The sequence below is a fragment of the Meleagris gallopavo genome, chromosome 1, assembly GCF_905368555.1.
Source record: "Meleagris gallopavo chromosome 1, MGAL_WU_HG_1.1, whole genome shotgun sequence".
NCBI lineage: Eukaryota > Metazoa > Chordata > Aves > Galliformes > Phasianidae > Meleagris > Meleagris gallopavo.
The window spans coordinates 100,983,913-101,006,722 of record NC_139404.1 but is presented as its reverse complement, the minus strand read 5'-3'; the positions used below and the strand labels follow the sequence as shown (position 1 = coordinate 101,006,722).

Genomic DNA, 22,810 nt, shown 5'->3' with positions numbered 1-22,810 from the left:
GTAGAGCTGCAAAGGCTTTAAGAATGAGATTCCAACTGCTTCTTAAGCCCTTCAATTTCTACAGGTTCACTCGTAGTTTAGCTAGTGTGCCGTGCCATTTTGTGTCGTGTCCGTTCTTTGCTCCTCCCATCATTTCTACTGTTAGTGTTGTCCTGCATTGTTGAGTGAAAAATCAGTAGCTTAACTGGAACCAGTTCTGGGCCCAGAACATATGTCTTAAGAATATAGAAATAGGATGTCTGGAGTCCTGAAGGTTTTGGTATTGTAAAGCTAAAAACAGTGACATCGATCAAGAAAAAGGAAGGTGCTAAATTCTTTATTGCAAATAGTCACTGGAGGCAAAACAAAATTAACGTTTTGTCTCTGTTGAGTATTCATCTGTTTTCAAGCTATCATATTACTCGCATTAAAATAAACAACAATGAATTATCTTCTGTGTAAGCTCTTTCATTAAATTGGAAAACCAATTTCTAAAATGTCAGAGAGAAATCCTCCAGTGGGAATCTCCTAAGTGATTCTTGGGAGGAAAAAAAAATCAAAACTAATCGCATCCACTCCTGAAGCACTAGTAAAGCTGAACTAGATCTGAAACTAAGGGTCTGGACTGCAGATTTTGACTTAGAAACAGGAAATTACTTGCTTTTGGATGGATAAACAAGGTTTCCCTTTTTCTGTGCTGTGCCAACAGGCTGTGTATACCCCTGAAATGTTCAGGAAATGGAACTTCATGCCAGTGGTCCAGGATTTGCTTTGAAGGGAGTTTGGCCATCTGTGACACAAGAGCAGGGAGGGATGCAACCAGAGACATCGTTCTCCTTGACTATTGTAATACAAATTGTTCTTAATTGTGGGTCAGTGATCTAATATGTACACAAGAAGTTACAAAACTTGCTTATTATTAATTGCCCTCCTCCCCAGATCAGTAGAGATCAAAAGCAATTATTGAAATAGGTGAACTTGATGTCATAAGAATTCTCCATTGCCAAATTGGTATTTTAAAGAAATGGAGTTAATGTAGTGGAGATGGTGTGGAAGGTATTCTGATTTTTGAAAAACAATATTTCAGCTGATTGGTCAGAAGTTCATATCTCCTCAATGTTTGTAGTTAGAAACTGGAATAACAAAGCATCTTATACCTGTTATAAAACACATCTCAAAATGCTATTGGTTTTAACACAGCTGATATTAATGGTACAGCTTATCTAAGAACTTCTGTTTTTATAAGTATTTTCATGATAAAACTTAATTGCTTTTCTTTATAAATTTAAGGCACTAACAAGTAATAGGCATAATATTACTGCTTATCCTGAATATCTTTTGAAGTATTTTGTGCTATTAGCATATTCTGTATGTGATTAGCATATTCAGTATGCTATTAGCATATTGTGTCTTACATCCTTACGTTAATTGTTTTTGTCTCTCATGTAGACAATTTCTTAATACTTAGATAATTCACAGTGTCTTTTAATAGCAATTTTTTCTTTTTCATGTGGATGTTAAAATAAAATTCAGAAAGCAAAAGAACACAGGAGTGTTAATGACTCTAGAAAGTGTGCTAAGTGTTGGATTTCTTCTTAGGACAAGAAATTTCAATGGAATTGATGAAACAGCGTGTTGCGCTGGGGGGTAATTGCAGCGATGCTGAGTTGGCAAATCCAAACACCATTTGAGTATAAAGCCTTAACAGAAATGATGGATGAGACTATGGGCGGAGAGAATTAATCTAATTGAGAAAGTGATGAGTAGGATATATCCATGCTTTTGTGACCCCTTATGAGTGCAGTTTGCTAGCTGTGCAACCCGCCTATAAGATGAATGTTCAGCCTTTTTTAGGAGTTTAATGGCATCAAATTTGGATATTTAATAAATAGTAGACTTTGAGAGAGGGATGTTGTTTTTAAGACCTCAAAAAACAAAGTCATTTCTTGCAGTTTTTTCTTTAAGTAATAAGCAAAAGCGTTTTAAGCAAAAACGTTGTCACTTGTCCAACAGTGAAATGTTGGAGCTAAAGGTTCCCTATATACATTTGTGTAGTAAGCATCTCAATTTCTCCTAGATGTTCTGAAAAGTTCTTGTGACATAAAGATTGCATTCCATTGCAAACAGTGTGCTATGTATTCTTTGTGAAAAAATATTTGGAAGTGAGAAATTTGCATTAGGGTTTTTCAGCATGTATTTGTCACACCAGGATATCTGTGTGCCAATGGATTCATAACTGGATATTCCTCCATAACGTTAGCCAGCAGTTCCTGCTCTCCTTTGCCTTTCAGTGATGGAGGTTGTTACTGTGGTCTACACTAGAAATATGAAATCAGTATTTGGATGCTTTGCGGAAATTTAAGAATTCCACTTGTGAGGCTATGCTAATAAAATGCCATGTAGCAGAGCATTTTCTGTAGTAAATACTTTTTTTCTCCACATTTTAAGAAAGGCTACATACATACTTCCGAATAGATGGATGGAAACAGTAAATACTTTTCTATTTTGCTGACAGAAGATATTTCTAATCTTGAATGTTTTTGGCTCTCGTTGCATGATAACATGCAACAGAGATCTCTGTTTTTATCAGTGCTGAGAAAAAATAGCAGTGAAATTGTGAATTGAGTGTAAAAGAAAAGGTTAAAACAGTAAAATGCTGACGTGGTAAAGAGCTTGTTCTGGCTGCGTGAGTGAAAGGGATCCCCTCAGCAGAGGGTCTGGCTGCTTGCAGAATCTGCTGGTGATAGGTGCATTTAGAAAAGTTAGGATGGCATGTTCTCTGAAAAATGTTAGGCAACATCTTAAACTGAGCATCCAGGTGCCTATGTGCTTCTGGCATTTTTTGTTTGCTTTTCCAATTGTAAAACAAAGATGTTCTTGCAGTTTGGGACTACTGTTCTTGAAGTAGTTACTGTGTGAGGGTACTGAGGTGAAGAATTCCACAGACAAAGCACATACTTATTTGGTTCATAGTTCATACTGAGTACCTCAGATAAGCTGTGAGATAGCAGGTTAGACAAAGAGACATTGAACATTCCCTTCTAATTTCAGCAGAGGTTTTGCAGAAACAAATGTTTTGTAACAGATCCAGGGGATCCTGCTGATTCTCAGGCTGGCTGAAATAGGGCCACACAGACGACCTTCACCCTGCCATCTTCCATCACATTCGGTCTTAATGATCTTCTACTGTCAGGGTTTTGAATTTATTATCAATTAAATGTCAGAAGGCTCTGTGATCCTGATGGATTTTATGTGTTTGTAAACACATTTCTAGTTTTGAGTTTCTCTGCCTTTTTTAAGGTGTTCTGTTTAAAAATGAGATTAAAAGATCTTTACTGCAACTTCTTATTCTTTCTGCTGGAATTAATGAAAGCAGGCAATTTTTTGTTATCGGTGTTCTGTGTAAAGGTAAAAAAAAAAAAAAACACTGAAAAATCAGGAAGATGAGAGACATTAAGAATCACATAATTCTGTTGTTTGGTAAAGTCTTAAGAATTCAAAAGCTATACTGTGAAATAGCTTAGTTCATTTTTAATTTTTTTTTGTGTTACGATAGGTGAAAATATACATAATTGCAACTCTAAGAGTAAGGAAAAACAAAAGGGAAAATGGAAAATAATTAGAAATTACAAAATGAATGCTGCAAAAATGCTAAACAGTATGAATCTCTCATTACGATTTGGTATATGGTAGAAGATACCCATCTGAATTCTTAAAATTTTAACTGTACCTTAAAAAGTGTTCATACGTGCCCAAATGTCACATCATTTCTTCATGTTGTGAGATATCTAATTTGTTTGCATAGTTTAATCCAGGCCTAATGAAAATAACTGAGGGAGTTTTAAGCAGTTTCTGCTTTTGGGATCACTTACCAGGCAGAGCAGAAATATTATGGCTAGGGTACCTTGTGGGTTAGACCTCTGATTCTGTAGATCACTGTAATTTTTCAGGCTTTGTCACCAATAAGCCATTTAAAAGACCAGATACGTTGACTGGGGGTCTGGCATAACCCTTTTCTTTCCTGAAACTGTGCCTGACCTCATGGCTACATCACGCTTTAGTTCCTGTCCTGTCCCTGTCCCAGCACTTGAGGGAAAAAGACATTTTTAGTGTAACTCTCTCCTCCTATACTTTCAAGGTGAATGCTGAAATCTTCATTTTGTGCTTGGTTTGACTTTCCCTCATCTACACTAAAACAATGTTACTCTTGTTCACATTTACTCCTCTGGTGCTCAGTTTCACATAGCTAATATACTCACTTTTACCTTGAAGTCAACTAGTGCACCAAAGTTAAATATTAGAAAGTGCAGTGATGTGAGCACTCATGTTCCTAAGTGCACCCTTGGCTTAGTTTTTAGGTTTAAGTAGTTCCTGTGTTGAATCATATGTTTAATTAGTGGCACTTCTCAGAAGAATGCAGTGTGTGCAGTGGTAGGTTCAAACCTGGTTTGTGAGAAAACTCATCCTTCAGTCAGAGGAATGTATGCTTTGGATAAATGCTAGGTAGAAAATGCCCAAACCTTTGATGTGCATGTTGTGAGGAAATTTGGTTCCTTGCCTGCTAGCTTTCTAATTTGCTTTTAATCAAAAGCCTGGTAATTAGGCCAGGTCAAGTGCACTCATTTTGTTTGGATTCCAGGCATATGTCATACTCTTCTGTGTTCCTGTTTTGTGTTTTCTGTGAAGATATTTACTCTAAGAGGCTCGCAGCTGGATCTATTTCCAAACTCACATTTAAAGAGCTTTATGCTCTGCATCTTTCCTATATATTAGAATGCATATCTGTGTTTATCATTAATCTTCTGGTAAGCTGTACACAGGCTGAATACTTGAAAATCCAGTCCTGTCTCATGTTTCCTGAAGTTCATTTGAGAAGACCTGAAGAGGCTATAGAGAAGCATGGGATGGTGGCACCTGCAGCTGTCAAAGTTACGGATTCATAAATTACTCTCAGCTTCCCTTGCTGGGCTGGAAGAGCAAAGGCAGCAGCTTATGTGCAGAAGTTGTCTGTCCTCTATTAATTCCTGCAGTGTCTAGAGCCAACATAACATCTCTACACGTGCCTGAAAGGAGATTGTGACAAGTGGGAGTCAGCCTCTTCTCCCGGTAACAGTGATAGGATGAGAGGAGTGGCCTCAAGCTGCACCAGTGGAGGCTCAGATTGGATATTAAAAAACATTTATTCTCAGCAACAACAGTGAGGCAGTGGCACAGGCTGCCCAGGGAGGTGGTGGAGTCACTGTCCTTGGAGGTGTTTAAGAAAAGGGTAGATGTAGTTCTTATGGACATTGTTTAGTGGGTAGTATTGGTGGTAGGTTGATGGTTGGACTGAATGATCTTAATGTGTCTTTTCCAACCTTAATGAATCTGTGATTCTAGTTACTCAGTTTTGATGGCTAAAGAAAACCAACAACCATGGTGCAGATGGAATCTATTTGTGTTAAAATAGTTTCAAAAGTGTAGTGAATGCTAATCTTTTCAGATTTCTAAACATCTGTCTTTTACACCTTTTCGTTTCTTTTTCACCTAGTGATGAAGTATGTTCAAGTTGTTCTTTGGCAAAATCGTGCTTTAAGCATGTCCAAATGGATGAGAGTTTATTGCAAACAAAGGTGTGAGGCACTTCCCCAAACTACTAATTAGTTCTTAGTTATTTGTTATTGGCAATTGAAAGCTTTGCCAAATTTTTGTCTGAAGGTAATAATTACAGACAGAAATCTCTTCTTAAAACATAGCTTGTGCTGCAGTCCCATGAGTCCTAAAGCACAGTTGGAAAGAAAACTAATTGCTCTCTTTATTGTATTCTGTTTTTGTCCCCATTGTAGGGACATTGTATGGAATACTAAAATCAAACCATCATCTTCTGTTTCTCCTTTCTTGATCAGCAAGAGAACATAATTCACTTTCATTTGTTTCCTTTTACCAGTCTTTCAGTTTTGTCTTCAAGAAGAAATGGGAATATGCTCAATTCTGAGTGAAGTGAATAAACAATACGTTGGTGTCAGTTCTTACTGAAGTGATGGATTAAGTAAAGAAAGTTATTAGATATGCATAAACGGAACTGTGCTTTAAGCACTGTTTGTAACTATGTGCCTAGATACATACTGGCAGTAGCTGTACAGTGATATGTCTTCTAGAAACAGAAATATGCCCATTGGTGTGTTTTTATTTATATCAGTGTTGGAAGTGGAACTTGCTACCTCTTAGGGCTGCCTGAAACTCCAGTGCCTCTATGTATCAGAAATAGTGCTACAACTGCCAAACTTGAAGTAATGTGTTTCATCACACATAGGAATGTAGATGATTCCTTTTAACAACCCACTGCACTGCTTGGATGCTTGAAGGAAGTCTTATTTCCATGATAAAGGAATGAATTTTAATATCCCATATGTGGGGAGATAGGAGCAGGAGGTTCAAAGCCTCTGTGACCTCTGTGTCCACCATTAAAGGAAATGGTGCTGCCTGGTCTGCCAGAAGTCTCTGCTGACAGCAGAATGAGGTACAGTAATGTTCTGTATGAAAATAGCAAATATTTTCATGCCTGTGTTCAAGCCTCAGAATTAACCTCCATTGTTTACTGCTGAACTGTTAAATTCAGAAGATTATAATATGGCTTTACAAATCTGTGAACTTGTCAGTGTATCAAGAAATATTTTTTGAGCAGCCTTTGAAAAATTCTGTCACCAGTGCCACTTAAGCTGAGGCAAAATGTCAACAGTGTCTTTTAAACGAAACACTTCAGTCTGTAGTGCTAATAAAACCCTGCCTAGAATGGCATCAAGGGAATATATGGAAATGTTGTTAAGGTACTGCAAAGAAGAAACAAAACTGAGACATACTCGTAAAGCAAAGAAGGTAAAATGTAATAATGGGAATCAAGCACACCTGCTACATATATTAAAACTCAAAGATTTCTGAGAAAAATACCAGCATCCACCTTCACCTTGTAGTAAGCTTCTGTTGGAAGAAGGTGGATGCCGAGGTGAGAGATGTGCAAACACTGTGAGACTTTGTGTCTGGGAAACAGCACTGTGCAGGTGCTGATGGAGAAATGTGAAATGGTACTGGAGCATGAAGTACGACATGGAGAAACAGAGCTTTATGCAATGTGCAGCAGGGAGGTTTTGGCACCATTCGGAATGTAGACGTGTCGGTCCTGAAGTATAACTTCACTCCTCTGTTGTTCCTCTTTGTGCTCTTTGAGGAAGACCCAGGATAGTAACAACAATGAAGTCCAAAGAAATAAAACCAAGGATAATTATTCTTGTTGTGTTAAGGAGGTGTAGTACCTTTCATAATACTAGAAGTGCCAACTCCAGCTCCTGTCTTTAAGACAGAGATCTATCGGGATTTAGCATTATTTATAGATACTAAACCTATCTTGAAGGATAAGGCTCAGTGTCTTACTGGCAAACACTGGGATTCTTCCTCCTTAGCAGTGGCCCTTGGCCCCTGAAGAGTGATCTTAAGCCATTCACACATTATTGCTTTTCTTGTGCATCTTGTCACCATTACTTCTTAGAAGACGTTGTTATTTTCTGCTTGCACTGCTAGCATGTGTGCTGTGATTGAGTCTTAGGAGCGCATGGATTAGCATACTTGCATTGATTTCTAATGTAAACTGTTGCTTTTTTTACTGTTAGAGCTTGCTAGGGTATGTCCCTCACTGTTTTATATTCGAGCAGTTTGGTCTGTGTTACAGTGTAATACTAGTCCCATTCTGGTATTCAGTTTCACTGAAGGAGAATCCTATTGAGAAAGTGCAAAGCACTTTTCCCCTTCCACTTTTCTTTGAACAGCAGGGCTAATAAGGAAGAGAAAACCTTGCAAAGCCAAACTTTAGGTATCCTGTTTCTACAAGTATATAGCAAGGCTTATGTTTCCATTTAGGTATCAAAATCAAGGGCAAAAGCACTTTTATTCTGTTTTTATTGTTCCTTTTTCCTGTAGCTTTTGCAGTAAAATAAATCCTTCAAAATACCATTTCTGTGATTTGAATCTTGCCATATGTGTTGCTAGCACAGATGCAGTTTTTCTAGGAATGATCACAAATAGTATCAAGAAGATTCTAGCACAAAAAATCTTTTTTGGAAGATTTTTAGAATATTTTCAGGAGCTTGATCCTGTCAGCTTTGACTGTTGTAGTCTTCTATTATTTCTGCCTTAAAAAAAAAAAAATAAAAAAATACAGAAACAACCTTCTCTGATGTACAGTTCTTGCGGCAAGGGGCAACTCATAAAGGAGATGCAGGTTGGGGCAACCTGTAGTCATTTCTTTCTGATAAATTGCTAGAGAGGAAACCAGGGACTACTGTGATGGTGAGCAGAAGCAGCTGGTACATATAGAGAATTATCTTCTTATATTCTGCCTCTGTCACGGCTCCCCTTAACACGAAAAGCTTGGCCTTGATGCCCAGAGTTTCCAGTAGAATGCTGGAGACTGACATGGCTGAGTTAATTGCTTTGTGTAGCTAAAAACAGATGGTTCTTGGATGCATGCATACAAATTATTTTTGAAGTAGCTTTTCATGTGACTAATTGACTTTCCTTTTTTTTGTTGTTTTTGGTTTTTTTTTTTGTTTCATTAGTGTGAGGTGTTGAGTGATTGGACTGGAGGTTTGTTTTTTTTTTTTTTAAACTTTATGAACTTGTCAGTAATTGCACTTTCTTAAAAGTTCCTGTATTTTTAGCTCAGGTGAGAGAGACAGAAAGAGAAAGAAAGAAAGAGATAATAGCTTTCTGTGAAGTTGAAAGGCATAGTCTGTCTGATGCTCTAGATCAAAATCTGGGTTTCTTATACTCAGCACATCTAGTTTGAATGTCTGTAGGTAGCCAAGACTAGAAGCTCCTTAGCTTGGAGATCAGAAACAGATATTAGAACTTAAAAATTCATCTCCTTTGGCTATTCAAAGGTTATAGTGTACGTGTAGCAATTATTTCATGCTCCTAAAAAGGTTTAATGTTTTGAAATGGAAACAGAAGAATTCTGTTGCTCAGAAAGGATTTACTAAGAACAAAGATGGTAATTTTGGAGATACTGAAATTAGAATGCCAGAGGAAGACCATATTGTAGAAATGCTGGAATTTCTAATTTAGTTCTTTGAAATGAAGAAACTAAGAGAAGAACCTGGTGGTTGTGTCCCTTTTTCAGTCTTTCCCATGTAAACAGAAACAGATTCTTCTGCAATTCAGTTTTACTATTCCCATTTTTGTAACCTGCCTAGACTTCACTGAGTGGAAAGCTGTATTATTTAATCCTTTCCTGTGTTTTGAAAGGCCAGGGGGTGAGAAATAGAGAATGCATGCTTGTTTGTATAAAGTCTTAACTTATTCCTAGTGATCATGCTTGTGGCACACAAGATTCTTTTCACTGTTTCCTAATTTCTTCCCAACACTTTTTAAAAGACCATTCTATCCTCTTTTTTGCTCTGACTTTACTCTCAAAGCTGTACTAGACAACATATTGTAAAGTGAAACGTTACAGTCTTAGTCTTCAAAATGAAGTGAAAGAGGCAAGGTGTTAACGTCAAATAAAAGGCTGTTCAAGCATATGTGATGCCATGAAAAAAAAGATGCAAAACCTCTTGTGTATGATGCTGATAAAAAGTCACTGCGTGTTTGAATATTTAAGGATAATTTACTCATTAGCAGTCAATTTCAAGAAGAGGACAGATTAACAAACGTGAGACTTTCCTACAGCTGGTACTGGGTTAAGAAATCTTCCAAAAACAGCAACGGCAGTCAGTAAGTGTATGTATTTTGGCCTATTGCCTGTATATCGTTCAGAATCATGAGCAGTCGTAATCTTCTTGACACATTAAGCCACCAAACGTGTTTGGTAACTGACTGCAGTATTCCTTCTTATTGCTGAAAACTGATTGAACTCCTGAGAATTGTACGTAGATGCACGAATTGTCATTTAGGATCCTGTGAAATATAATGAGATTTAGCCCAGTAATTTGAGGTTTCTTCATGAGCTCAGAGGTATGCTTACATTTCATACAGTCATGGCTTGGGTTGGAAGGGACCACAGAGATCATCTAATTCCAACTCCCCTTCTGTGGGCAGGGTTGCCAACCACCAGATCAGGTTGCTCAGGGCCCATCCGATACGTGGCAGCTTAGTACCATAGGCCTTGCAGTGTAGTTTAGCTGAGCTTGCCGTGCTGAGCGGCCACACCTACAGGCTGAGAGACTGGCTTTATCAGGAAAACCCTGCAGACTTCAGCATTTGGTCAATGCAGCTCTTGTACAGAGGGCCAAAACTGGAAGGCTCTTCTCTCTTTCTGGATAATTAGGTCCTTAGCATTGCTGCTGTGTCCATTGCATGCTTTGAGATGCCTAAAGAATACAAAGCCACAGAGAGAAGAGCTAGCAACAGTCAGCTGAACAATGAATTGCAGCAATGTGTCAGCTGTCCCCTCCCTCCCACAAAAAATTTGGACAGTGTCTTTTCACTAAATCTTGTGGAAACTGCTTTGTCCACAACTCCCTTAATAGTGGCTTTTCTATTCACGGAATGCTGTTGTAACAACAGAATGAAACAGTCATTTGTAGACAATTACAGGTCAGCTGGATGCTTGGTTCGACACTGAGCTGTTCTCTGAAGTTGACAAGCAAAGTAGCCCACAGCATGTCTTTGAATTAGGTGTCTCCTGGGTGAGAAAATCCAGAGGAACTCTCCGCTTTCATCTGTGTATGAGCTGAGTGCATTTTGGGCTAATTTGGGCTTTTTTCAAAATGCAACTTGATTTGTTGATGGCAGAGTGAAGCAAGCGTATTTGGAGTGTTATTCAGCTGTCAAAATACGATACTGCTGATGAGAATTCTTTTTTCCATCCCTGTGTACAAAGAGGAGTTCCAGTCTGGTATCCTGCAAGTTTTCTCACAGCATTGCTAATGCTTTTTTCTCCCTCTGATTTCTTATTCACTGAGACATTTCAGAGTCCCTGACTCTCTATGTTGTTTTATTTAAAGGTGGAAGAGGGAGATGGGGAAACATCTTCCTGTCCTTACAGTGTAGCCATATAAAATGTCTCAGCAGTTTGGAATCATTGTTGCTGACTCATCATTATAATCTTCTTTGTTTAGTGATGATAAGGTAGTAGAAGAACAACCAGAGGAAGATGAGGAGCTAACTGTTGTGGAAGATGAAGATGCTGATGATGACGACGATGATGATGGTGATGAAATTGAAGAGACAGAGGAAGAGTATGAGGAAGCAACAGAAAGAACTACCAGTATCGCAACCACTACTACCACAACTACAGAGTCCGTGGAAGAAGTTGTCAGAGGTAAATTCATGGGCAGTTAGCTTGTGGCTGGAAAACTGTTCCTACTGCTTTGTACATTTGCTCTTTATGAGAAGACATGTTCCAAATAGCAAAATACTCTAAGCTGCAGCATCATTTTGTTTTGTCTTCTGTAATTTGCAAGTTTATCCCTTCCCCTTCTCCATTACAAGTATTCTTTGGAAGTGTTTGGTCATTGTGTATGGTTTGAATAGTAACTGAAGAAGTGTTTCTGTTGTGTGTTTTTTTTTTTTTTTTTTTTTTTTCAGTTGAAGTAACATTCAATAACTTGACTGCCAGGTGTAGCAGCTTAGCAACTAACACAGAAAAGTTGTGTATGGGATGTTCTGCATTTGTTTCAGAATAGCGTGTCAGTTCAAAGCAGGAACTTACACCTTTTACCCTAGTCGATAGTCAAAGCAGCACAATATTTTTAAAGGCCACACTTCTCCTATGTGTAATCAATGGATATACAGATGGTATATGTATAATCAATGGATATACAGATGGTATGGTATATCCAGGAGCTTGGCTGATGTGATCGTTATATTGGAGTAAGGAAAGAAAGACCCTCACCCTATCCTGGGCTTGCAAAACAGACTCTAGTGGAGCAGATCTCCAGAGAGATCCTTCCCCACTGGCAGTCAGCTCTTAAATGGGTCTAGGAGAGGTGCAGCCGGGCTCCACCCCTTCCTGCAGCACAGGTGAATTGCCTTCACCTGTGCTCCCTTGGCTGACTCATTGCTTGCCTCAGGTGATCAATCAGAGGTTCAGGCTGTGATTCAGCAGCCCCATACATCCTACAATATGTATTTAAATGAGTTGTTCTTATGTTACTATTTATAAAAGAACAGTAGAATATGATGTAAATATCTGTAAAATAGATATGATTTTGTGCAGCGCTTACAGCTCTACCAGTAAGGGCTGGAGATGATGGCAGAAGATGAGGTTAAAAAAAGAGAGAATTTGGGACTTGCAGGAAGCGAAGGCAAAATGAGACGAGGCAGTAATCCATGGTAGTGTGCTTGGTAGAGCAGGTAAGGAAAGAGGGAGCAGAGGGCTCCTGGCTGTGATTTCTCACGTGTGCATGTGACAGAAGAGTGCCTAAGAGAAATGCATTGGAAAAGGGAGACTTTCTTCATTTAGTTTTTCTACTCATTGTCTGTGTAGGTAAGCTCTCTCATCAAAAGCATTAATACTTTAGAAAATGATTTGCAAAAATGTCTTTCTAAGGCTGGAGAAGCTGTCTTGTGTCTTTCTGTCTTATATAACAGTCTGTTGAGTGTTTTGCTCAATTATTGGAGAGCCAGTTCAGTGAGAATGGAGTGGGAAGAGATTATATTTAAATCTTTAAACCAATTAAATACATTTCCATATGTGAGCTTTCACCACCTGGGAATAAAATGCCTTGTTCTGAATGGAAAATGAATATCGAGGAGGAAGGGGGGAAAAAAACTGAACACTTCATTTTAATGGGATTTTGGATGAGTGGAAATGAGGACAAATTAGGTAGAGCTCGTTTCTTTACTGAGGCTGACATTTCAAAGAGGTTAAGATGTTTAGCCTTCAGGAAAATAATATGTAATAATATGAATGTAAAATACAAAAAAGACGAGGCAAACTATTGAAGCCACCTTTTAAAAATTCCTTAGAAATGTACATGCTTGCTGGCTACAATGAAAAGCTATTGTCCTCTTTCTCCCAAGTCTAAAATTTCGCACCACAGTAACAGAAAAATACCTACTGCTGCAGATGAGGTGAGGGCTGTCTGTTACCAATATAAATTCCCAGCATAGCTTTGTCCCAGCCCTTCGTACTTTCTGACCTCCAGCCTTCCTGTGGCATGAAGAGTGCTGAGGCTGGCTCTGAGTGCGTCCAACTGAGCTGCACCATGCAGAATGCTTGTTTACGTCCCACAGAATTTATCATCTTAGCCCTTACTCCTACTTCTCTTGTTGTGCTTGAGAGAACACTTCCCTGAGGGCTCCGTGTCCTCCTGATGCTGCCAGCAGGTCCGTGCAGAAGCTTCTGCGGTAAGCGTCCACCGTTCATAAAACGTGTCCTAGGATGCTCTTCACAGACACTTTACAGCTAGTTTTATGTAGAGTTTATGAAGCTTTGGCTAGTACCATGTCGTAGCATTAAAGAGCACGATGTGTAGATTTGTCCCATTTTATAGGATTTGCTTTTCAACCTGAAATCAACAAAGACCAACTGTTCTCAAACCATAAATTAATGTCTAATTGAGTCCTTTCTCTCCCAAATCAATGGAATAACTGCCATCAGCTGTAAATAATTGAAAAGCATAATGTAATGTTATACTTTAAAGACAACTAGAGCTATTGTAGAATCAGTTTGTCAGACAAGTTTATTTCTGTACATACTTTAATGAATAGTGATCAAAATAGCAATAGTGCATCTATTTGCAAACTTCTTTCCAGTGAAAAGGAAGTTATGATCTTGACTAGAGAGTGAGTGGGGTCACTGACAGGAGGACAGTCTTTTCATTCATTTTTGAAGCTATAGTCTTTATCTAAAAATGTGAATAAACTTTTCCTAGCATAGTAGTTAGCATTATTAACTTTTCAGCCTTTCCTGAGGGACAATCCCTACTTTCAGTTCATATGGAGTAGGGCAGCAGACTGAATTTGAACTTCCAGGTCTGCTCTTGGTGGACTTGAGGTGTTAAATCTAGCTGATGGTGAGTCTGAGGCTGCAGGGATCCACAGAGTTAATAAAAATATGTATTTATCTCTGCTGGTCACTGGGACATGTTATCACTGAATTTGTGGTCAGGAGAGAGTGGCTTTTTTATAAAGCCTGCAAGAAATCAATGGCTCTTGATTCCACACAGGATGAGGGGAAATGGCCTCAGGTTGCACCAGGGTAAGTTTAGGTTGGATATTAGGAAAAACTTCTTTACACAAAGGGTTGTTAAGCACTGGAATAGGCTCCCGAGGGAGGTTGCTGTGTCACCATCCCTGAATGTGTTTAAAAACCGTTTGGACGTGGTGCTCAGGGACATGATTTAGTGGAGGGTTGTTGGAGTTAGGGTAGTATGGTTAGGTTGAGGTTGGACTCAATGATCTTTAAGGTCTTTTCCAACCTAAGCGATTCTACGATTCTAAACAGGGTGAGGGAGGTGTCTTTTTCTCGTGGCCAGGTGTAAGCAACAGAGCATTCTGCTGTTGTCTTGGCTGCATAGCGGATTTTGTGGAGCTGTTCCTGAGCCATCCAGGCTCCAGGTAATTCTTACAGTGTGTGACTGAATAAGCAGTTGCTCTGCTCTCCTATCACGTGAAATTGTTTGTGATTTTTTTTCTGCTCACCCTCAGCACAGTAGGCGATACAAAAAATCGGTCTCTTTTGGCTTACAACACAGAATAAGCAGTTTGGATGTAATGCTTCCTGTCAGCATAGCAGTCAGTCAGGTCTCATTTAAAGGAAGGCAGTGGGGTCAGTGCAGCAGCCTGCAAAAACATTTGGCAGCTTCTTTGCATACCTATTAGCAAATGTGGAAGATTCGGCATAAGTTTGACCTGCCTACTCTAATATGTAGTGCTGCCCTTTAGCAATCAATTTGGCATTCTCTAATTCTACTGAATTTTTTTAAACAGTTAGGAAACTGTTTATTTTATCACTGATGCTTATGATGCTTAACATGATATTTTTACTATGTTTGCAATCTGAAGTTGCAAGCAGGAGATCATATGCTGGCTTCCTAGCAAGAGAAAACTAGCTTGATGTTTGTGTTATAGCTCCTACCTTTATTGATCTAGTATATTTCTAGCATATTTCTCTCTTTTTTTTTTTTTCCCCCTGCAGATTTATGTCTAAATCTTTCAAGTCTAAAAGACTTGAAATCCACTCACTGACAGCATTTTAAGGCAAGGGAGGTTAACCCTGGTGGTTAGACCCATTAGCTGTAAATTTGGGGATAACATTAAAAATTTTAATAGCTTTAACTAGATTTGAAATGTTATTAACTTGCCTTTAAATTAATACTTCCTTGTTTTTCATTTCCTTCAAGGCTGTGGAGTATGCTTTATTTGGAAAATGATAACGTGTGGCTGTATTCCATATTAAAAAATACTCGCACATTGCTATCCAAATGGTGCACATTAATTTAACTCTGCTGCATTTTATTATGAGAATTTTCATTAAGAATGATAATCTACTGTAACATATGAGCAGGATCTGATAAAATTAGCCTAATGGATTTGCATTAAAATAACTGATAGTTTTTGGTTAGACGTTATAATTTAAAGCACCGCTATTCCTCTGCAACATAATACTTCAAAATATATTGCAATTAAGAAGAAATCTTTCTTATGATTAACTAGTCTTGTTGATGGAAAAGCAATATATTATTAATATTTTGGGTCAAGGGCAAATGTGGTAAATAGTAAACACAGTAAGTCTTGCCTTATGTAAGATCAGAAGATCGGAGTGTGGTTTTGCTTAAACTATATCCTGATATAAGGAATCCTCCAGGAGCCTGCTTCCCTTGATGGAATGTCATTTTACTATACTGATGCAGATTTAAGTTTTGCTCTGCTGTGTAAAAAGACTGGAATGTACTTTTGAGCTAATCCTCAGATTCTTCATGTCCTGCCATGTTCACATAATTATGTTGTTTTTGTGGCAACTATCTTTTTTGAAAAATATAGATAAATTCATGACATTTTGTTGGCCTACAGTTAAAAGCAAACTGGAGTTTTTGTTTGGGCTCTGGCCATCAAGAGTAACTATCTGACATCTTGATTCAAACTGTAATTGTTTTATACAAATAAATAGAAAATATATTTTCATGTATTAGTTCCACATGAAAATTGTGAGGCATTATGTTCTAGCCATATGCATATCTTTTTTTTTTTTTTTTTTTTTTTTTTTTTTTTTTTTTCATATATCAAATATTCCCCTTTGGTAGATTAAGAATAAATGTTAGAGAGAAAAATCCAGTCTTAATGGCTTGGGATGGGAAGTACAGTCTTCAATTTTAAGAAGGGGCTATTTTCCAGGTCTGCTTTTGGAATTCTTAATTTTGCTTTTTCTTTTAACTTTATCTATAGAAACCATTTTAGTGGTTGTGTAACTAACGCACTAACTTTATTACTAGAGCATGTGCCAGCTTCCCAGCTGTCTCATCCTAATTCTAAAAACCTCCTATGAAATTAGCTTTTGTCTTTGAATACTCAAACTAAAATTTGACTGTCTTTTCTAAGTATATATTCAGCACGAGGAGGCTTTGTCTCAGTGAAATTATCTTTAAATATTCCCTTTGATTAATTCATTGAACAAAACAGTATCATTCCATTTTGGAACAAAAAGAGTCTAAGAAAAACAGTGCACATTTATTCTTTAACTTGTCTAATTTTTCTCAGCTAATTAAAGAAACTGAGACTAATAGAGAAACATGTGTATTAATATCTTCCAACTATAGCTCTTGGTTCCTGGACATAATACTCCACTTATAATGTTATGTACTAGCATATAGTAAAGCGGAACATATACTTCATCATATGTATTTAAGTAATTTATTCCTTTATTCTCTCATGCATTAATTGATTACATTGTTCTTTAGTGGTAAAATGTAGAATATAAAACTGTGGTCCCTTTTACTCAAGCAGCTACGTAAATCACTTCTTTGTGTGGGTATGAAGCACGGTTTGAATGGATACTAGCGTGGACAAAGCAAATATATAACCAGTGCTAGTGAGGTGGTTAACACCGTCAGTATGGTTTAGCTGTATGTATTTGCCATTATTAATGTTAAACTTGAAGGGCAGATAGTATGGAAAAGGTCATAAAGACTTCGTATTTTCCAATCCTGTGGCTAAATTAAAGAATGCGTTATATTTTGGAAGCCAACATGGTGAGAGCTTTCCAATCTAGCATCAAGGTAGAAGATTTTCAGAAGTGTAAACTAAATACAGGACCCAGCTTCCAAGACAGGTCTAAGTTAATTTACTAACTCCTCCTGTTTGTCCCTTTTTCCCTTAAATTACTTCAAATTTAATTTTCTGTTTAAGGTTTGAAATAGACTGTACCAGCGTTTAAAGAGCTTAGTTCTTAGATCACTTTGTTCTCTTAAATCTCTTAAGTGTTCATAGCTCACTTAAATACCATATAGAAACTCAAATCCTGCATACCAAGGAATCTTAATGATTGCAGTGATAGAAGTATGTAAATATGTTTTTTGTTTGTTTGTTCATTTTATTTTTCCTATTAGAATTTTAAGTTGTATTACACATTCTTCTATTGAAAATGTTGGTGTTCACAGAGAAGTGTTAGTCTCATGCAGAAAAAAAACCCAACAAAAAAACAAAAACAGGCCCGCAATTGAGATTTTGAAATAAAGCAATTATTTGATTTTGATTTAAAATCAGTTTTTCTCAGGGAGCAAACAAACAATTCGTATGGCAATAAAAAATTCTAGGATGTCATTCAGAAGCATATTTTTTATTTTCCTTTGTAGAAATTGATCACCAAAAGTACGTAGAATGCACATACATTTTAATTAGCTTTACTATCAGCATTTTAGTGAGTGAGTGTTATGGGTGTTCTTTACGTGAAGCCGCTATAAATTAATGCCCACAGACTTGAAAAATGTTTTTTCTTTCCCCTAGGATACTGAAGCATATTCATTTCTAGGGAAAAAATAACAGTTAGTGTTCATGTTGATTGTAAATATATATATATTTATATATATATACTATATATATATAGTTTTCAGTACATCACTTTATGTATTAATTTAAAATGAAATCAAAAAACTTTGCCACAGAGCTATCTTCCAGAGAGTGATCTCCCTGCTTTGTTAGAAACAGCCCTTTTTGCATTGGGAAACTGGAATATGCATAAAAGCTTCTGATGAGGAAAATTGAGTTTTTCTCTTCTGGTTATCTCAAAAATAACTTAAAATCTAATGTTTTGGAGGGAAGAAATTGACTACTATAATCCTTGCTACAGTACACAGGGAAGGTGAGAGAAATTTTACTGTTGCATCAGGATGGTGTGAAAACTGTAAGCATCTGAAAGCAAAGTTAGAGTGTAGACCAGTTATGAACCTGAATTGTGCCAAAGGCTTCTCCTTTTTAATTGTGTTTGGTTTCATGGAGCCAAAGGCAAAAAATGCATCTTTGGAAGGGAAGAATGAACTGGTTAAACAAAACAAAGCAAAGCTCACAGTACTGTTCTTGATTTAAAAAAATTGTGATAACAATTAAAATAGAATTATACTGTGTCAGAATGTATCTTATCTTTAATCAGTTTTCAGCAACAAAATTAGTATATGAAGCAAAGACAGCTTTTAATTTTTTGATGAATCATTTAGCAGTGTATGCTGCCTTGCTGCTAATATCTGTGAAAATACCGTAGCTCATACATCATAGGCACTAATTGCTACACTTAGTTCCAGTGGATGGAAGGGAACCAGGACATGAATGGCAGTAATTTTTTCTTAGCCCAAGAAAGCCTCTTGAGGTTCGCGCCTCATTGCCCCATCTTCTCAGTTAGGGCAGTACAGCTGAAGATTAAATGTGGCTTCTTTAAATTGAGCAAAAGTGATAGGGGTAGGAGAGGCATGGAAGGAGCATTTGTACCAGCAACAGGAGCAATCAGGACAATTTCTCTAGCACTGAAGGTGGCTTAAAAATGCACTCTTCTGAAGCAGGGGTTAAGAAATGCTGCTCTGAACCCTCCACAGAGGGAAGGTGGTGACACAACTGGGGAAGGAATGACAGCAGTGACAGTTGCCTACACATAGCAGCATGATTCCTTCAATTAGGGCAGTCATGAAACAGTTTACTTCTCCTGTTTATCTTCGTGTAGGCCATAAACTGTTTGCACAGCACATCGTCTCTCTCTGTATGGTGAAGTCATTTCCATTTAGGTCTCAGTAAAAGCAATCTGATTGCCTGTGCAGGCTGGATGGAAGGATGTGCCAAGGGCAGCCTAGTAGGAGAGGCAAGTCCCTGGCCAGAACACCGGGCTTCTGTCTTACTCTTTTTATTGCACTTAACCTGTGCTTGCCAGAATGCTTGTCCAAGTGCATCTTCACATGTAACACATATATGACTGACTTCAGATTCCAGAGAGCTAACTCCTTGTTATCACTGGCATTGGTTATTTGATGGATGATTACCTTCACTTTTGCACATTATTTGTACGTGCACAAAATCTCTGTTTCTATTTCTGAGAGCAGCAGACATAGGAAATTTCAGGCTAAGTCTATGAACCATTCCCACCTTGATAACACTTAACAGTACAAAGTGAAATAAATCAGACTTTATAGCAGAACTATAAAAGTAGAAGGTGCTTATTGTGTACATAGAGGTCAATCCATAGTCAACTTGAATTAAGTCATTTCTAAAGAAAGACTGAGTTGTTGAGACCTTTGCTTTTTGTAATGACATTTCCTGTCAGCAGACATTCTCTTGATTATACCTGTCTCTTTCATGTCATGAGTCACTATTCAGTTTTAATTGACACATGGCAGCTCTTCCAAGTCTGTGCAAATTAGCATGGTGTGAAGGTTTGACTGTATAATTGGATGGAAGGGCAAGGTGTTATTCAAAAATAAATCTGAGGAATCACTTCTTTATTAAATGTGGTATATAGTTAATCTTACGGTTGTATAAAATTAATTGTAATTAATATTCTTCAATTTAAAACAATTAAATCTGTTTTGCTTTTTTTTAAAAAAAAAATGACTTGATACAGAACCGTAACATTTGTAGTACAGCTACAAATGCATATGTGGATCTGTTTCTCTCAGAGCTCCCTAATTTTGATTCATAATATTGCCATATTTGCATACCTAGAAATAAATTCACATATCTATAAATAAATCCATGAGTAAAATTATGTTATATATTTAAGTGCAGACCGATATTGGCTACCGATGACAAATGAATATGAAATCCACGCAGTAGGTAGTGGCTCTCCCAGGGAGGGTTGCAGTGCCTGTCACTAGTCAGGACACTCTGCCAAGCAGAACTCTGTATAAGCAGCATCTGAGAGGTGATGCACTGATATTTCTTTCTACCTTTCAACCCTTAGGCATCTGCCTTCCATGAAATTCAAATTTATGCAGGGAACTTAGATGCCTCTAGTGAACATGCTAGTTTGTGTGCTGATGCAGTGTGTGGGATGAAAGCAAATGAGGGATATATTGCTGTTTGACGTTATGCAGTTTTTATATGATGCATACATAGTATGTTGGAAGATAAGATTGTGGGGGCTTTTCTTTTTTTTTTTTTTCCCCTGTTTGGAACGCTATTGGAAAAGGGCTGTATGCTTATTGCAAATTGCAGACAGAATTTCCTTTGTCTTCCTTTCATTTGAATGGTTTGATTTTTTCCCCTCATGTTTTCGTGTGTTGCAGAATATAGGCAATGGCTGTGGTGGCTCACAAAGAAAAAAAAGAAAAAAAAAAACAACTTTTTTTCTTAAAGTCTATTTTATTTCTGTCTATATTCACTGGGGTTGAAATTTCCTCCTATGGATGGAATAAAGCTGTGGCAGTAATTTTACATATAAGAGCCCTCCAGATACGAATTACAAACCCTATACTGGGCAAGCTGCAAGAAGGGGTGGTTTCTTCAGCGGTGATTGTACATAAATTGGTGTCTGAGGAGGAATTCTTTTCCGGTATAACTCTTATATATTTTATTTGTGTAGCTAAGTAACTGAGTTTGGAGGTTCGCATTGCCACAAAGAAGAAACTGACTCACATGTTCTCAGATGCATCTTTCCATGCATAAGGCTGAGGTTATACCCTGGGCTGGAAGGAGCTTGGACTCTTCCAGCAGCAAAGCCTGAACAGGCTTGGTACTAAGTGGGCCCAGCAGCACAAATCAGAACTGTTCAAAATTTGCCTGTATCACCTCTGGGGTGGTTTTAGAGAAGAAGCATTGAAGTGCCCAGCAGTTTGTGTTTCTTTTTCCCTTAGATGCCCCCTAGGTACACCCTGATCCTCACACAGGGATGTCGAGGTGTATCTTGGCACACCGAATAGATGGAAGTACAGGCCTTGCTGTTTTCATACTAAATGTGGTTCCTCTGGGTCTCCTGTGACTAGAGGTGTGCTCTGAACAAGCTGAGACGGGTCCCTGCCGCGCAATGATCTCCCGCTGGTACTTTGACCTGGCCGAAGGAAAGTGCGCGCCCTTCTTTTACGGCGGCTGCGGTGGCAACCGGAACAACTTTGACTCGGAGGAGTACTGCATGGCGGTCTGCGGCAGCGTCCGTAAGTGCACTGCCAGCCCCTTGCTGCCTCTCTCCAACCGGCCCTGCTGCTTGGGAGCGGGCCTGGGCTCATACTAATCCCGCTCCTGCTGCCCTCGGTCTGTCCATCTTATCTCTAGAGCTTGTTAGCTTCTCGCTAACCCAGCTTGGTAGCAGGCGCCTTCTCTGCCCTCTAGACAGTCTTGCACATAGCCGGCCAAAAGCCTAACACTTCTGTAGATGAAACCTTCTCACTCGGTTTTTCTTCATCTTCTGTCAACGCCTACTAACATTTCGTGAGTCCCTGTTTTTGCATGTGCAGTGTGTGTACGGGGAAAAAACTTTAGGGAAGCCTCAGGTAAGTTTAAAAATGGCTCTTAATTTACACACTGTATTTTCATGTTTCTTTTTTATCAAAGCAATATCAGCACATCAGAATATCAGAAGAATTATTGCCACCCGTGGAAGAAGTGAAGAAGTCTTTTTTTTTTTTCTTTCTTTTTTTCCATTTTGATTGAATACTTAATGTGCGTTTGCAAGGAAAAAGGATGAAATGATTTGTTTTTTAGGTTTCCCTGAGGGCCAAGATGCACACAAATGCAAATAAACCTCCCACTTATTTTGTTTAACACACCATATATTTTAATGATTGCTTTTTGTGAAGAAGGAATGTTTGCACTGTGGTTTTGGTTTGGGAAGGAGGGTTTTCCCATAGCAGAGAACTAGAGCTTGCATTTAGGTTCAGCAGTCCCTGATGCTCTCTGTTTCTGTTTACCTCATCTGCATGTATTGTTCAGAGAGCTACAGCTGCCATTTCTATCTGAAACATTAAAGGATGATTACACATTTCGCTGCTTGGCCTTCTCACAGGGCAGAGAGGAGAAGGAGCATATTAGGACTGCTTTATTAAAGTATTTTCTAAGCAGCTTGTTTTAAATAAGAAGAAAGCTTAAAAATGCAGTCGAAAGCGTGCAAAGTCATGGCAAGGGGTGATGTTTGTTTTGTGAAACAGAGGAGCTGTGGTTTATTGAAGCTGGTGTAAGGGTGCTCATGGAGGCAGGATCGCTACACTGGTATTCAGCTGTGGTTCATCTTGGTGTCTTTTAGAGCTACTCAAGGCAAAGCTCCATGGAGGGCTCCACACTAGACTAAATCAGTAAGCAGGACTGATCAGCTTGTGTAACAAGACAAGATGTAGTGAGTGTAGAGAAAAATACACTGCATGTTGGAATGAAGACTAATACATTTGATAAAATAAGTGATTTTTAAACTGTTAAGTTTCTGTCATACATAAAGTATTTCCAGAGATGG

At 38.1% G+C, this 22,810-nt stretch overlaps 1 protein-coding gene across 2 annotated transcripts in view; it reads left to right on the top strand.

Moving 5' to 3' along the window:
- Positions 1 to 22,810, top strand: part of APP (amyloid beta precursor protein) — a 201,823-nt gene that overhangs the window by 105,439 nt on the left and 73,574 nt on the right. The window contains exons 6-7 of one of the 2 annotated variants that reach the window (XM_085241500.1): positions 11,070 to 11,272; positions 21,354 to 21,521. In XM_085241500.1, coding sequence (XP_085097626.1) covers positions 11,070 to 11,272; positions 21,354 to 21,521 — 371 coding nt within the window. The remainder of the gene's footprint in view (positions 1 to 11,069; positions 11,273 to 21,353; positions 21,522 to 22,810) is intronic. The other variant, XM_085241509.1, reaches the window with a different exon arrangement.